This window comes from Blennius ocellaris (genome assembly GCF_963422515.1).
Source record: "Blennius ocellaris genome assembly, chromosome: 3".
Classification (NCBI taxonomy): Eukaryota; Metazoa; Chordata; class Actinopteri; order Blenniiformes; family Blenniidae; genus Blennius; species Blennius ocellaris.
The window spans coordinates 11583653-11600388 of NC_137652.1; the positions used below are offsets into that span (position 1 = coordinate 11583653).

The 16736-nt window shown below is 39.5% G+C and overlaps 1 protein-coding gene across 1 annotated transcript in view; it reads right to left on the reverse strand.

The window, feature by feature from the left end:
* Positions 1-3820: 3820 nt before the first annotated feature.
* Positions 3821-16736, reverse strand: part of ndst3 (N-deacetylase/N-sulfotransferase (heparan glucosaminyl) 3) — a gene marked incomplete at its 5' end in the record, with an annotated part of 44446 nt that continues 31530 nt past the window's right edge. The window contains 9 exons of the mRNA XM_080520732.1: positions 3821-3982; positions 4954-5064; positions 6132-6234; positions 10162-10271; positions 11668-11838; positions 12281-12455; positions 13032-13155; positions 14148-14244; positions 14670-14852. Of these exons, the coding sequence (XP_080376858.1) occupies positions 3953-3982; positions 4954-5064; positions 6132-6234; positions 10162-10271; positions 11668-11838; positions 12281-12455; positions 13032-13155; positions 14148-14244; positions 14670-14852 (1104 nt within the window). The 3' untranslated portion in view covers positions 3821-3952. The remainder of the gene's footprint in view (positions 3983-4953; positions 5065-6131; positions 6235-10161; positions 10272-11667; positions 11839-12280; positions 12456-13031; positions 13156-14147; positions 14245-14669; positions 14853-16736) is intronic.

Here is a 16736-nt window from a genome sequence, read left to right on the forward strand (position 1 = left end):
AGTTCATTTTTGTGGAATAATGATCACAATGTTGATTATAACATACAATTTATTTTCATTAAATGCCATTATTATAATAAATCAATGTGGTATAATACAATACAATAATAAAAAATGGTATATACAACTTTATCTTCACTTGTGACCAAGCATATATATATATGCTTGGTCACAATTTGGCCCTACAGTAGTGAAGATAAAGTTGTGTTAGGGTAAGGAGACACGTCATCTCAAGAAAGTTCCTATTAGATTTTTTTTTTTTAAATAACTTATTCACACAAAAAAGTGCACAGATTGAGGATTTATCGTCTATGAAATGCATTAAAAGTGTATGCCAGTCAGCCTCCATGGACTCCAGCAGCAGTCATTAACAAAATTTAATTGTCTGTTTTACATAAATTTACAGGCTACAGTGAAATGTTAAATGCATAAATAATGCATGCACTTATTGAAAAATAAAGTGTCACAATGCATTATGCCTCTGTATTTCCCTGGAGAGGGCTGCACTAGAATAAAATCCAGGCAGACATTTCATTTAAATAATGAGCACAGAAGGGAGGACATGTTGCAGGTGAATATTTATGCGAATAAACGTTTTGACTCCCATCATAATTCATCTTGTTCTACATCAGCACACAAGCGTCAGTAAAACTGAGCCCTCTGTCCCAGAGCACCCTCATCTGGCCATTATTATGCAGGACAACTACAGACATACATTCATATCCAGTGTCTTGTTTCACACACACACACACACACACACACACACACACACACACACACACACACACACACACACACACACACACACACACACACACACACACACACACACACACACACACACACACACACACACAGCATCAAACTCACCTGTGAACTTGCATGAGTTGTCCTCTTTGTGTCCAGCTCTGTCTTGTTTGCCTAATGACACCATTAGGAAGCGTTTTCGCGAGCAGTCCAGCCTGTTTTTGAACATTTTGTAAAATTGGCTTTCATATTACAGTCTAATTGTAGTTCTGTTTAGGTGGTATGAAAAAAAGACCCTTTATTTTCCTGCACCTCTCTTACTGACCTCGTTGGATTAAAAAATACAGTTATGGGCCAGGGTAGTTATTGACAATAGGAGAAAAGATGGAAAAACATATCAACTGATCTGAATGTAAAAAAAAAGAAAGGCAACGCATTTTTTCCAGAGACTGATTTGTATGAGCTTTAAGCTCAGATCATGATTAAGTCTAGCTAAAACTTATTATACTATATAACTGTGATAATTTGGTGATCATTAAAAATAATTTATGAAATTATCAAATTATTATTATTATTATATTTAATTGATCAATTATGAAAGCTTTCAACTAAACACAACCAAACATCTAACTCAGAAAAATAATATGCTGCAGCTTCATCTTAATTCTTATTAAAATATCATTAACACAAAAAGTATTTTTATTTGTAATTATCTTGGTGTGTATGTAAAATAAATCAACTCTAGTTAGTCCTTTTTCAGAGTTTAAATGGCACAGGGTATGAGTTTGCTAAATTCTATTTTTAATGTGATGTCTGTTGTCCTGTAGGTATGGATGAGCACTGAAGTTTGCATGCTGATCACACAATCCACTGGTGTATAAATCCAGCATCAATTCTCATAAAAACACACTGCAAAACTCTCGACAAACAACCAAAACAGATGAACTGAGGACAAACTTCAACAGTGACTCACTAGTGACACCTAATGCACAAAATACACAAAATTGACATCCTTAAATTCTAAATACTACACCATCATGGACTATCATACTCGGCTGTCTACATGACTGCTGGGTTGATGCACAAGATTTTCTCCTGGGGTGAAGAAAATGTAGTCTGGATAAAAGTAATATTGTATTTTATTCGAGAAATAAGTAGAAACAGCAGCTGAAAGGACTTGTCTTTTGGGCCAATCTTTGTAAAGTCGTTACTTGGTGCAGGTCACTTACCTACAACGCTGTTCCACATCAGGCGTACAGATGTCGGGTTAATGTTTTTATAAATGCATCATTCAGCATATGGGATTGGCATAAGTGAATTCAGTCATTTGGATGATCCATTAATCTTCTGCTTTATCCAGCGCAGGGTATCAAGGTGCTTGAATTGGAAAAGGCGGACAACACCCGACACTGGGGATGTTCATAGAGCTGTGGTGGGCACTCCTGGTCTTCAAAAGCCGCAGGGTTTTAATGTTCCCCTGCTTCAACACACCTGAAGTTAATATATCATGATGAAGCTCTGCAGAAAGCCTGATAACGAGCCAATCATTGTGATTAGTTGTGTTGAACTGTGCAGGATTACAGCCGTCGTGGACCAGGAGTGCTCACTTCTGCCCGAGACAGTCACTTAGTGTTAGAGGAACCAGTTAAATAGATGGATTGTGGGTGGAAACCAGGGTACCTGGAGATAACCCACACATCCTCAGAGAGAAAATGCAAAGACAGGCATCCAAAATAGATCCCGGAATCAAACCAGAGATTATCTTGATATGAGGTGACTGCGCGAACCACTGTACCTTATAATCATGGGCAAGTTTCTTTTGAATTTTTTTTTTTTTTTTTGATACGTATGCATAATAATCCATCTGGAAACCTTCTGTACTCACTTTATCCAGATGATGGTGGTGAGAGCTGATAAGGGACAACTGGCCGAGTACAACCTGGGCAACTGGTTCGTTTGTGTCAATAGATACACACTTTTTCAAACAATGAGCTGCAATGTTCAGGTACTTTCAAGGTCAAATTTCTTTTTTCTTGTTAACCAGTTAAACCAAACATGATGAGTTTGCAGGTCATTAAAAACATTGTATGCAGTTAGTCATAACCACTTCTTTAATTTTGGTTTCTGTGTTTGACATTTAGCTTTGTTTTTTTTTGCATTGAAACTGAAGGTGAACATAGGCCATTTATTCCAAAAGGGGGAAAAAAAAGAGATGCGGTTGAGATTAAATTGAAATACTGATGAAACAAAAACCATCTGCATTTACAGCAACTATTCAGAAAGCCTTAATACTAAAACATGTTACACCCAACAGGTGGATTTTGTCATCTCCCCAAATCTGTGTCTCTTCAGTCCTCAGAGCTGAAATCATCAATACTCATTCTTTGTTAAATGGACACAATGTTCCTCTACACAACTTGTCATAGGGGAAGATATGTAGCAGGCCATTCTTTTAGCTTCAGTGACTCATTTTCCATCTTAACTTTCAAGTGAAAGCATCACGTGACATCTGAAAGGGTGAACAAGGCTTTTGGATCTACCCGAAACTTTTAACATAAAGAAAAGACGGAAAGCAACTGCCTGTCATTCCCCCCTGAGTTTATGCACTTATCCTCAATGCTGATTCTCTCTCAAAAAAACCCAAAACAAAACTTAACAAAATGTAAAATAAAAAAAAAATCACCCACATAGTTGTTGTTTTTTTTTTTGTGTGTGGAACAAAACGTAGTATAAAGTCATTTCTATGACACCATGCACAGCTGACCAGCGCTGTTCTGGTAACATAATTTAAAGATGAAAAAAACAAAACAAAACAAAAACACTGAAGTCACTGCAGATCTGCTTGATACTTCACAGCAGTTCAGAACAGGGTTTGGGTATCAGAGACTTCCGAGTATCTCCCAAAGTCCTCTTCACTGTAATATTGGGGTCCTTCCTTCAAGTCCCACTTGAGCTGCTTTCACCACCATCCATCCATCCATCCATCCATCCATCCGTCCATCCATCCATCCATCCATTTCAGCTCATGAAGTTTCTTTGCGTGCTCCCAGGACTTCTGCTGCCCTCAGCAGCGTCACAGCTCCTCGGTGAAACAAGGCACCCTGTGCTTGCCGTCACCTCGGGGTGCACAAAAAGGCCACAGACAGTAGTGCATCTGGAGGTCCAGACGCTCCTGGTCGCTTTCTGGTCTCTGACTCCTTGACCTTTAACCCTGGCTCATGGATGCAAAGGTTATCTAACCTTCAGGAAGTGGTAGAGAGGGACGGGGTGGAGAGGATGACACAAAAACAAGAAAAGGGAAAAGATGTGAAAAGGTGATATGATTCCTCCTGATTTACTTCTTTATTCAAATGACAAGCATAGAAATGAAAAAAGAAGCCAAACAAATGCACCGTAGAGATCAAGGTAAGACTGTCACCTCCATTATTGAACCTTGTGAATTTATCATGCTTTGAATATAGCAAAAAGATTAGGAGGTGATTTGGCCTGGGAGATTACCTGTCTTCAGCACAAGCGAGTACTTTTAGAGGTCCTTTAGTTTTTTCATGAGCAATTGTTTTCCCACCCAAAACATTTTGTGTTTTCTGTAAACATGGTGTTCTTTCACATGTGTTTATGAATGTAAAAATTTGTTTTCTAACCCCCATAAAATCCCCTAAGCCTTGTTTCTAAGTGGACAGGGTTAGGTCTGAAAGCAATGAATGTGGTGATGTCTATCCATTCATCTTATATACACCATTTTATCCAAATCAGGTTCAAATGGGGCTACAAAATGAATTGAAGATATTTGAATCATGTTTCACAACTAAGCTTAATTACTTATATCATTAAAAAAATACTACATAATAAAATAATATAAGTATTAATTAAAACACATAATGCTTTGCAACTCTCAAATGAATCTGAAAAGGACTGGCATATGAGCAGAGGTAACAAACAATATTTTAATGTTTCAAGTATCATGTTTTAGTTTGAATGAAATACTCTACAGGGATGATAAAATACTATAAACACACGCAACCATTGTCCTTTGTTTCAGGTTTGGCAGCAAAAACTTGTTGACAATGACAATGTCATTGTTTGGACTGTTGCTTACTTTGCAGTGAAAGCAATGACAAAGTATTAGGATGTTTAGTTAAGCCCGTGGTTAACAATTGTTGAGATGATGACTCGCATGTAAGTGGGTGAGATGAGCAAGCTGCTGACCTTCTGCAGCTCCTCTCTGAGCCAAGAGGGAAGAGGCTGTCCGAGGCGATGCAGCAGTTTCGACAGCTCCACATTTTGTTCCCTGTAGTACCTGGAGAGATATGCACGTGCCTGAAAGAGAGATGCAGGGAGGACAAGAGTGAAGAAGTGGAACGATAAGAGCTAAATAGATGGGCGATATACAGACATGGTCAGGTAATGAGGACGAATGGAGAGAAAATGAAGGAATTAGGTTTGGTGAATTTGGATTTGATAAGACGTAGATTTAAAAAAAAAAAAAAAAACATGGATGAAAGAAGGAATGTCACTAAGACTTGCAGCCAAAAGTACATTTCAAAGGAAGCAGATGAGGAAAGGAAATGCAAAAAGAGTAAAAAAAAAAAAAAAAAAAGGGTTAGAATGAGGGGTTGAAACAGTTTGAAGAGGAATAAGCAAGAAACATAGTGAGATTAATGACATGCCACAATCTTTAGATCAGTTTATTTCTCCACAGGTGGACTTTAGGGCTGAGAAGTGCTGAGTAGAGTGAACAAAGCTAAGAAATACGAGAATCAGAGAGAGGAGAAAATTACATGAAGGATGCGTGAGATCTATTATCCCTTGTAATCTTTCCCCCTCCACTGTGTTTGCTCCTTCTCCCTTCTTACTCCTCTTATTCTGTCCTCTCCTTTCTGTCCCCTCGGTGGAAACTCAAATACAGTTTAATTACAGGTGACACCGAGGCACAGCCATTAGCTGCCTGTGAGCACATGTGGGAGGACAAATTTTATCTATGTGTTTGTCTTCATGTGAGAGCAAGAATGTGATTCATTGTCTGCAGGTCTGGGTTCTCGTCAGCAAAGCATTTTCCAGGACAAAGATTTATGGATTGGATTTTTTTTCCTTCTACCTCACTCCCTCCTTCCATAGCCTGCCTCATTCTCTCTCTCGCGGGTGTTGGGTCACTACTGAGTCCTCATAATTAGGCTGTAAGTTGGCGGAATCTGATTGGCTGACAGTTTCCACCCCTGTGCTGAGTCCTGTGGGAAATTCTGCCACGGTGATGGTGGAGACTGAGGTTCTGTCACTGTCAGTCAGAAAGCTGCTTTTCCATCTGCGTTCGTCACTTTTTCAAACATTTTATCCAAAGCAGACATCTCATCTTTTGTCAAACATCAATCTATATCGAATAATTATACCTCTGGCTCCATCGGTGGGTACTTCCGTCCTTTGCTTTTCCCCAAACATTTGGTCTTTCCTCCCTCAAGGAGCTGGCACCAAAAGCCTTTCTGCGGGTCAAAGCTGAGGAAGCACACATTGGAGAAATAAAAAAAAAAGTAATGATAAACTTCAGTGCTCCTATTTGAAAATGGTTCTCCTTTTTAGAAATCAGACCAGTAAAAGAGCAGCAGACATCTTACACATACAAACCAGACAGAAATGTTACTACGCATTCAGCACACTCAGCCTGTCTCGTACTCCTCACTGACAGCGGCGCTGTCTCGTTATATCTCTCTGTCTCTGTTGCCCTCTCTTATTTTGTGGCTGTCATCTCTGCTCTGTACCCGTCTCTCTATTTCTCAATCTCTTTCTCTCCCGCTCAAAGCAAACACTCAGCAAAAGGAAAGTATATTGGTTAATTCATACAGCAAACCACGAGCAGGAGTAGTTAAAAAAAATAATTCTGAAAAGACACACTGGTATTGTTTGTTTCACTATTTATGTTTTGTTTAGTTTGCACAAAAACACAATGAAGGAAGTAACTGCAGACATGAGCTGGAAAGGATTTTTGTGGATTTTTATGATGCAAAATTCTATACAATATACTGTATATATGCAATTTCTTCATTGAGACAAAACATATTTATCCCAACATATGACCAGGAAAAGAACCGTATTCTATTTAATAGCATACATCAGAAAAGCAGAAAACATTTCAAGCAAAACAAACAGTGAGGTCACTGGAGAATAACTGTGAATCAGATAGAGCAGGATTTCATGATTGGATGTTTAAAATACCCATACGTGAGAAAGGAAGCTTTTAATGAATCTGATGTCTGTCTAAGGTTTCTTGAGCGTCCCTTGTGAAAAGTGTTGTTCCTATTATCAAAGTGCAAAGACCGTCGCATCCCCACAGCACGTTCTGTGACAACCTGTCAGATATGGTGGGTGACTTTCTAAGCAAAGTGCCTTTGCAAGTGATTGCATTTGTGGCTCGCTGTCATGCATGGTTATGTACAATTACATAAATATCAACATGTACATAGCATTGGGGGAATCTGTGCTTATGTACTATAATTTGAAGGTACATTTACCTGTCCAGCTCAATTCTGTATACATACGTATATTTAGTTATGGAAATAGAGTGGTAAGCACCGTCGCCTCACAACAATATTCTTCCAAGGTTTCGCTTGCTGGCCTCCATCTTTGTGGAGTTACCATGTTCTCCCTGAGTATGATTTCTCCACGGATATTTGCTCTTCTTTTTCTGCAGAGATCCATGTTATAGTTCTTGATGCATTTTAATAAGCCCAGGTGTGAATGAGTGTGTGGATGATGGTTCATGTCGATTATCAACCTGTCAAATGTGTACTCTGATTTTTGCCCGGTGTTGGCCGAGTCTGGCTCCAACTTCCTGCAACACTAGTATGAGTGAATTCTAATACTGCTTAATTCTAACCTTAGTGTAAAACTTGTATTTTGAATTTGTGCGGCGACAGTTGGTGGAGCATTATGAAAGAGTCAACAATTAAAACAACAATGTACACTTACTCCCATGTTAAGGGTGTAAATGTAATTAAAATGAATCTTCATCAGTATGCATCGGTGGGGGAACGAAATAAAAAAGGAGTTAAGTGCTTCTTCCTCAGCTCTTCTTTTGACAGGACAGGAGGAAGAAAGGAGAGGGGGATTAAATAAATAGGCTCCAGTGTTGAGGATCTGTCAGACTGCTGCCATGTCAAAAGAATGAGGAGGAGAAAAGAAAGATTAGGCTTTTGTGTAACTCTGTCCTCTGCCAAAACACACACACACGCACACACACACACACACACACACACACACACACACACTTCCTTATTATTCTGTCAAAATGCATCTCTTTACAAATTATTTGTATGCATGTGGGCTTGCGTTCTTGAGATAGAGACCCTCTCTGTCCCAATCTAAGCTACAAATTCTAGATGTCCCTGTCTGGAGACTTGAGGGCTCATAGGCAGATTGCATTCTGATGAGTGGTGCTTGAGAAATAAACTGTTTACCACTCCTTCAAAACATAAAGGTCACATGCAACCTCTCTAATGGAGAATGAGCTGAGACACTGCATCACCAAGCCAAAGCCAATTCTCTGGACTTGCAATAAAGATACTTTTTGTTGATGTGCATCGTATAGACTCTGCATTCTACATTCTACACATTTATTTAGTTGGTTGAATTAGATTAAACCACATGTTTGTACTTCATATAATAAAATATACAATTTGAAATCTTTGGTGGTCTGTTGAATTTTTGAAAAGTAGTAACGTGGTAGAAAAAACTCAGTGGATTTATGATATAACTTGTTTGCTTCACATTCTTATGACTTGGAGAGTTATGAAATACCGTTTGTTGCACCGAAAAATAGCTGGAAGACAGTTTGATTTTTCTGCATGGAAGATGCTGCAGTATCCTTGTCATAAATTAATAGGAGAGATGACTGTATGCAGAAGCAGATCATCTCTCGACAAAGAGCTTCTTTAATTTTTTTTATTATTGCTTCATGTGTTTTGAATTGTTTTATGTGGTTTTTAACATCATCTTGTACCTTGTTTAGGTCATTTTAATTATCATATTTTCAGTTTTTATTAGGTATTCTTGATCTACTTCTTTCTCTCAGTTTTAATAATCACTCCAAGTTCAACTTTTTATATGCCTTTTTTTCTCATCCTTGTCTTATTTTTTCTGTTCTTTTCCCGTCGTTGCTTTGTCGCTGTAATGACGTCTCAATCTTCAGTGAAGCCCTTTGAATTATAGCAACCCGAATAATATATGGTATATAAATTAAGTTTGACGGATTCATTCCCAAGTCTCACATCAGTGTCATTCTATGCATGTGCTTTCCCTATTGTAGCCATTTTATTCAAATGAAAACAAAAAACAAAAGTTAATCATGCGCATATTTAAATGCACACAATGTGTAAGCAAATAGTTTTAATTAGTGTCAGATGCATAGAGCATTAAATTGTAAACACATCCATACCCTTTGTTGGTGGTGTGATATGTCTTGAGTGCTGCAACGCTTGCAGCTGCATATATTAGTTCCATCATTAGTTTTATCTTACTGGTTACAAAATATGTAGTTTAATATTCATCTGGGAAATTGGCCCCAGTGTGTTCTCTATTGAAGTTATTTTGGATCAGCACATTTCTTTAGTTTAGTTTTTTCAGATGGAGGTATTATACATATGTGAGAGGAGTCATCGCTCTGTGGGCTGATGATCCACCACGTTCTGACCTTAAGACAAAGATTGCCAAAAAACATTCATATTTCATATTATGTAACAAAACTATTATTTAATAGGGACTTGTGTACACACACACACACACACACACACACACACACACACACACACACACACACACACACACACACACACACACACACACACACAATATCTGTGTATCAGAAAATGAATGTCACATTATTAGATTTTGATAATAAAATAGCGAGAAAGCATTATAACTCAGCATTCACTTAATTTGTAGTTTGCATTACACCAAATAACACTGTATTACTTATATTTGACAAATAAATGATTTCACTTATAGAAATGAAATGAAAAGTGATTATTATGCTGAAGTTGTGTGCCTTTTCATGGCTTTCTTTGTTTTCATAAAAAAAAAGAAGCTTCTAATCTATTATGACAAAATTAAGTAAAATTTGTGTACTATAATCACAGCCTTACTAAATCTTGACAAATATGTTGTATTTAGGAGAGGATCACATTGCATAGAAACAGAGATAGGGAAACCAACTGACGCCCTGTACAATACCTCACTGCTCACCAGTAGGTGTCAGACTTTTTACACAGTTGGAAGTTGGTACGTTTTAGAAGTAACATTTTTATAATAATTTCTAAAACAATGTATAGTAATGGAAAGCTGCTCTACACCAAAATGAGAGATTGGTAAAACTGAGAAGAGAGCACAGGGGATAAAAACAAAGGCTGACATAATCTGTGTGAAACTCACGTCAGCGCCTGGGAGTAGTTAAAGTGAGGAGTGACTCCCAGGAACTTCTGTACTTCGTCCATCACTGTCACAGGGTCAGTCCTCAGCTGATGGCCATCTATGATCATCACCTGCACACAAATAGATTTACACTGTTAGACCAGAGGCTTACAACGGACAGCTACATTACTGCAACAAGATCAGCTGCAACAAAAGTTGGAAAGTTGAACTTAGGAATAAGATTTAAATACGTACATCAATTGACTCTTCAACCGAAGAGGCATTTTTTTCTGTTTGATAAAGGTTTGACAGAACTTGTAGAGTGGGATACTGTGTTTTTAGATTGAAACGTAGAATAAATACATATATTTATACATGTGTTTCAGTTGTATAATGATAAAACACTTTAATTTCAAAGCTTCCTTATAACTTAAGGAGAGTTGTCTCAATGCAAACACTCAGCAAGACACACATTATATTATTAATACTGTAACATGCAAATTGTGAGTGCGAGGAATTATAAGGATTTTATTTGTCGTCTCTCCAAATGTATACGATTTGGCATGATTTTGAATTCTGTTTGGGTGAAACAGCTGCTAGTAAATTAGTGGTAAATTAATGTTATGTGTCAATGAAACAAACTGTATTGCAATCACCCCAAACCTTTTCTCCTTGGAGCCTTTCCCCCGGTTGCCTCAAAGAAATGCTATACTTTATCCATAAAGAAGCAGGGGCTTTCAATAAAAGCATCAGCCAATTTCAGGTCTACTTTAGATTCTAGAAAGTGTTTTTTCTTCCTTTTCTTTGACAAATGTAATTTTGGCAATCAAGACAATCAAAACAAGAGATCTCAGGTGACCCCAAAGGCTCTTGAACTCCCGGTTGGGAACTACTATTGTAATGTATCAGAGTTGTGTCAATTACTGGGACTCTAGTTATATTGGTATATTGGCTAATTATAAAACCCTTTCAAATCTATAACTCTTACAGACGAGGTGTACATCTCCCACGAATGAAATCCGTCCAGCCATCTTCTATCCTGTTTTAGGCTGGTTAACTGATGGGGAAGTTGGAGTGCAACGTATTTTAGACTGTGAAGATGAGGTATTAGGCAGTACTTGAAAATTGTTTATGATTGAACGGCAGTGACTGCAGAGAAGCAAATTAAGCAATTCAATATCAAAGCCCTGTTTCAGCAAATGTAGCTGCAATAAAAATATTTATATACCTGACACTGTAAAATGTGTTTGTTTACCATTATTCCCAATTATGCCATGAAACCTGAACATTTAACTAATTGTCAGTGCTGTACCCAAATGATCAATCTCTACTTAGTTTAGAAATTGCAAATAAATTTGGGCCGAAATAAATTAAATACTTTGTTACAAATGGTTCTGTTTAAGCTACATCAGTATTTTAGAATGAAGAAACTGCTCTCAATTCACATTCATAAAGTTTTGTCTATATTAGTGGGTTAATGTAACGGTGCCACGCAGGTGAGCTGGATATGCACCTGGACAGGTTTACCTGGTTAGCAGGGTAGTGTGTGAGCCACCTCTCGAGGTGAGTGGCGTACAGACCGGGGACGAGACAGCGGTTCTGTAAGGAGCGCAGCTCGGGTGGTGCGCCTTGTCTTGCACTGATGACATCATAGAAAGTGAACCGCAGTGCTGCGTGGTCCTCGTGAGCTCTTTGATGCTGATGAAGGATCACAACCACCAAATAAGCTTCAAAGAGCATGACTGCGGATTTAAATCACTACATTACTCACTCATCTGTAGCGTGAGCGCATCTGAGCGTGAGAGAGAATTGTTTTAATAGACAATGACAGAGCAATTATTCTGGCACGTTGTTCACGTACATATCTCGTTAAGTAATCAGGACTAAGCAGAAAATCTTACGATCCTGGTAGATTTCATGTATTGAGATGTCCATAGATATATGGAGGTATGATAATCAGGATAATTAAATGTACTCGTGACTGACGCTCACTGAACACAACACTAGATTATAAAAAACCTAATGTAGTATAAATACAGAAACGCAGCATGTATCCTAATGAAGCAAGCGGCTGCAGAGAGTTAAAGGTAATGCACACGCAGTCACAGGCTACTAATATATTCTGTGTGTTTGTGCTTACCTGATACCAGCTGTAGGCCCTGTCAGAGGGGTTGATGAGCAGGGTGATGATCTTGGCCTTGGGCAGCAGGGCTGCAGCTCGCCGTGGGGACTCCTCGGAGGGGAAATAGTTTGCGCTCTTCTCGAACAGGAAGTCCGTGCTAACGTTGGAGGGCATCGGGAAAAACTCCATGTACCTGAGGTCATGGAAACAAAGAAAAACTCAGGAAGGAACATTTGCACGTGTGTACACTCACGATGTCTTTCCTCACACTCACAGATTCAGGCCTCACCGTGAACTCAGTCTCCCAGAGCAGGCACAGCTACATCTTGAAGTGTATTTTTTTTTTTTTCCAAAGTCAGACAGAACTTCTAAAGTCACAAAGTTGAAGCCTTTATCTCTGCTTAGAGGAAGATCTTAAAATGAACCTAATGGTATAATTTAAGCAGTGTTTAATGAAGAATTTCCAGAGTCAAGTCTTGATGGGTGACTTTAGAGAATGCACCAGCTGTGTCTCTGTCAGTTAAGTAACTCATTTATAGGTCAATTTAAGCAGCCATATGTCTATTGGCTTATGTCTGCGCTCTTAAAAGATCATTCTGAAGACACTGTTGAACTGTTTTGAGCTGTTTTATGTGTCACTGAAAACTACAAGACGCACAACTGCCTGTAACAACCTTACCGAATAAAACAAACTTTGTCTTCTCCTTATCTGCTTTGCGAAAAAAATGCAAAGTCAAAGGATCACAGACGAGTGTGTGTGTTTTCTCACCAGTCGATTCCTTTGTGGTAGTTGTTGGTATTGAAGAACTGAACCTCCTCATAAGTCTTTGGACTCGGGAAGTTACTAGAGATGGAGGGATGCATGAGCAGGAAGAGATAAAGTGCTGTCGTTCCTGGAAGAAAGGGCATAATTCATAACTGGCTCGTTAATTCAGCTCAGCAGAGAGCAGTCCGAGTAAGAGTGAATGTGTGTGTGTGTGTGTGTGTGTGTGTGTGTGTGTGTGTGTGTGTGTGTGTGTGTGTGTGTGTGTGTGTGTGTGTGTGTGTGTGTGTGTGTGTGTGTATGTGTGTGTGCATGCTTAAAGTGTTTCACCGTGTGTGTTTCAGTATGTGTGAGTGCTATCGTATAGTGGATGAGCTTTCTTTTCCCAAGATTTATTTCCCATTTCCTGCTCAGAATTGACGGTGTGTGTGTGTGTGTGTGTGTGTGTGTGCCTGCAATGATCACAGGCCTCCAAACAAATGATTCAAACCCATTTGACACCAATCAGTACGGGGGCTCTGGTTCTGCCCTGTCTTGCCCTCAGCTGTTCTCCTCTCACCTGTTCCTCCAACACTTTCTCCCACACATCCAGGCTATGTCCTGTTGTCACTCAGTGTCTTATTAGCTCCTCTGACACTGTCTAATATAACAAGAATTTATGGCGATGTAATTGTTGTTGTAGCCGTAACGACTCCTCCTCTCCTTCGAGAGATTATTACCTGGTTAATTAGCAGCTATGTAAGACCTTGTCCCCTCTCACCCCCAAAACCCAGCAATTAGAATACCTGAATTCACACTGATGTGACATTTGGGACTCCGGTGATGCATTACGATGTTGAATAAGCTCCTCCTTTTGTGTTTTACTTTGATGAGATAGATATTTTAGAAAAAAAGGGAAAGGCTGGTAGCTCAGTGCTGTATCCCACGCATCTAAAGTAGAGAGCACGTGGGAGGAAAAAAAGGAAGTCAGAGCCTTGTGCTTTGTCTCCATCTGACAGGACCAAAGGAGAGAAGGGTATTAAATGAATAGGCTGTGATAAAGAGGCTCTAGACACCTGGGCACACAGAAGGAGTGTCTTTGTTGCATGTACATGTTTGACTTTGCATTTATGTGTATCTTGCCTGTTTTCTGTGGTCCTATGACCATGAACCTGGGCAACCTGTCACAGGTTTTTTCTTTCGACCAGATGTCTTTATGCCGTTTATCATCACACGGATTCTGTGGCAATGAAAAGAAAAGGATCGGAGGTTAAAGGATTCATGTCAATATTATACACAGAAAAAGCAACATGCAAATAAATGTATTCCCATAAGGATTTATTGCATTCAATAAAAAGTGAGTGACTGTGATCTGTTCTTTTGCCAGCCTGCATTCTCTTAAAAGAGACTATAAATACATATACATTTAATTAACATCCTAAAAAAAAAACACATTTAAACCAAAAACTAAAAACAATTAAATAAGTCAGTTGTCTTAATATATAACAGGACAAAATAAAATGCATCATGCCCATGTTTGACCCTGCAAAATATTTCTGTGACTTTCCTTTGACCCACATAAAATGAATTATGTTACATTCTCAGACAGAAACAAAACTGTCTGAACACATGCCCAAACATGTGGGTAAAACATGGTACACACACCTGCCAGAGTGGGTTCCTTTGTTCGGGGAAGAGCTGAAAGTACTTGTGTGCGAGCTGGAGCGGCGGGAGCGTGTGGAGATTCAGGTTTGTCCATGAGCGCAGGAAGGAGGCCAGGTGGACGAATGTGTAAAGACCCAGTCGATCATTGCCATAGTTAGACAGGTGGGTCATGAATATACTGATCTGGAGAGGAATAGCAGAGACAAAGAGAAAGGATGGAAGTAAATGATGAGAAGGAAATACATATTTATTGTATTTTGCAAAGTTAAGATAAAGTCAAAATCCCATTTCGCAAGTTCCCATGTTTAGTGATGTCCCTTCAATGGAAAGCAAACAGATTATTTCTCAATGTGAGATGGTTTTAAACTCACTAACAGAGCGGCTGTCCGGTGAGTATCAATATTTGTTATCGCTTCGCAAAGTGCCACACTCACTTTTGTTATATAAGATTGCGCTTTAACTTTCAGCACCACACACTTTCAAGTACAAAGAGGCACACAGATAAAGTGAAACCCGATGTGTTCACTACTCCTGATAGATAACGCTGAAAACGCAGCACAATACTCCTCATAGCTATTGGGTGTTGGGAGAGATGCAGCTACACATGGGAGAGTGTTTCAGAGTGTGTCAGGAGTGTGTTCATGACGGTTAATGTGTGTGAGGAGGAAGGAGACACGAAGAGGGAGCAAAGGAGCGATAGTGTGTTGGCCTGGGCTATCTGTCCACGCATCAGTGCTTTTATAGGCTGATCAAAGAGACAAGCTAAGATAACTGCTACAGACAAATGCACACACAGACACATGCGCGTGCACATGTAGACATGTGTGCGTGCACGCACGGACGCACATACACACACACACACACACACACAGATGCCTCCTTTGTGATTGCAGGGAGCTCAGGAACGTGTCAGGATGAGATGGTAACATCAGCCATTAAGATATGAATTATTTGTTGAATGTGAGCATGTGTGTCTGGATGTGCATGACTGCTTGTCTGTCAGTATGTGGGGGTCTCCCACTGAATGCGAACACACACACACACACACACACACACACACACACACACACACACACACACACACACACACACACACACACACACACACACACACACACACACAGCCAGTTCCTGTCACTTCAGATAACATTACAGTTACACACACTGATTTTCTGGATGCCTCAAAATATTTTCTCTGACAAAACCTGAGCTTAACCCAATTTAGAAAAGGGTCCTTATCCCCTAAAATTCAATCATTTATGCTCCCCATCCCCAAACGGTGAGCCGCACCCTGCAATGTGACTTCGTAAATAGGTTTATGTCAGCAAACTATGAGTAATACAAGTACATCAGCGAACATACAAAGACTCATTCAAGCATGCACTGTGAATTTCCTGGTGACAGAGGATTGTCGGTGCTCCTCCTTAACGGCGAAGGTTGCTGTAGATACAGAGCGACACAGTGTCGGGGTTTGATGGATCAGCGTCCGGCTGACCTGGAAAGCTGTTCAGAATACTGATCTACTCCGAATACTGATGCAAGGAGTGCGTGGGTGTTTATGTGTTCGAGTCACTGTGGGAGAGAGACTCAGAGAACAGATGTGTGTGAGGTCACTTTTGTGTGTGTGTGTGTGTGGGTTTTTTTTCATGAGGAATGCCACAGAAGAATAAAACGAAAAAGAAAAAGGCACGGGTGCACATGTCAACGTAAATGTTTATGCATTTATGAGTTTATGTGCATCTGCCAGTGCCTTCTTATCTTGTGCTCACTCTAAGCAAACCAGCAGAGCACCACACAAGCTTGCCTGCTAAGGTTTCAATCTAGCTGATGTCAGGGCAACAACGTGGAACCAACGTCGAGACATTGCCAAGCACTCAGCCAGGAACAACAAGAACACATGCCAGCGAAAACTGTTTGCTTGCTCCTCCTCTCCAATGAATTACAATGCCACAACTCCAATAACCCCGTCCTCGTCTTTATCGCACGACGAGAGAACTTGGAGCGCGACTCTCGGTAAAGTGTAAAATTAAATCAGACCACATTTCACTTGATACATCGAGTCACATT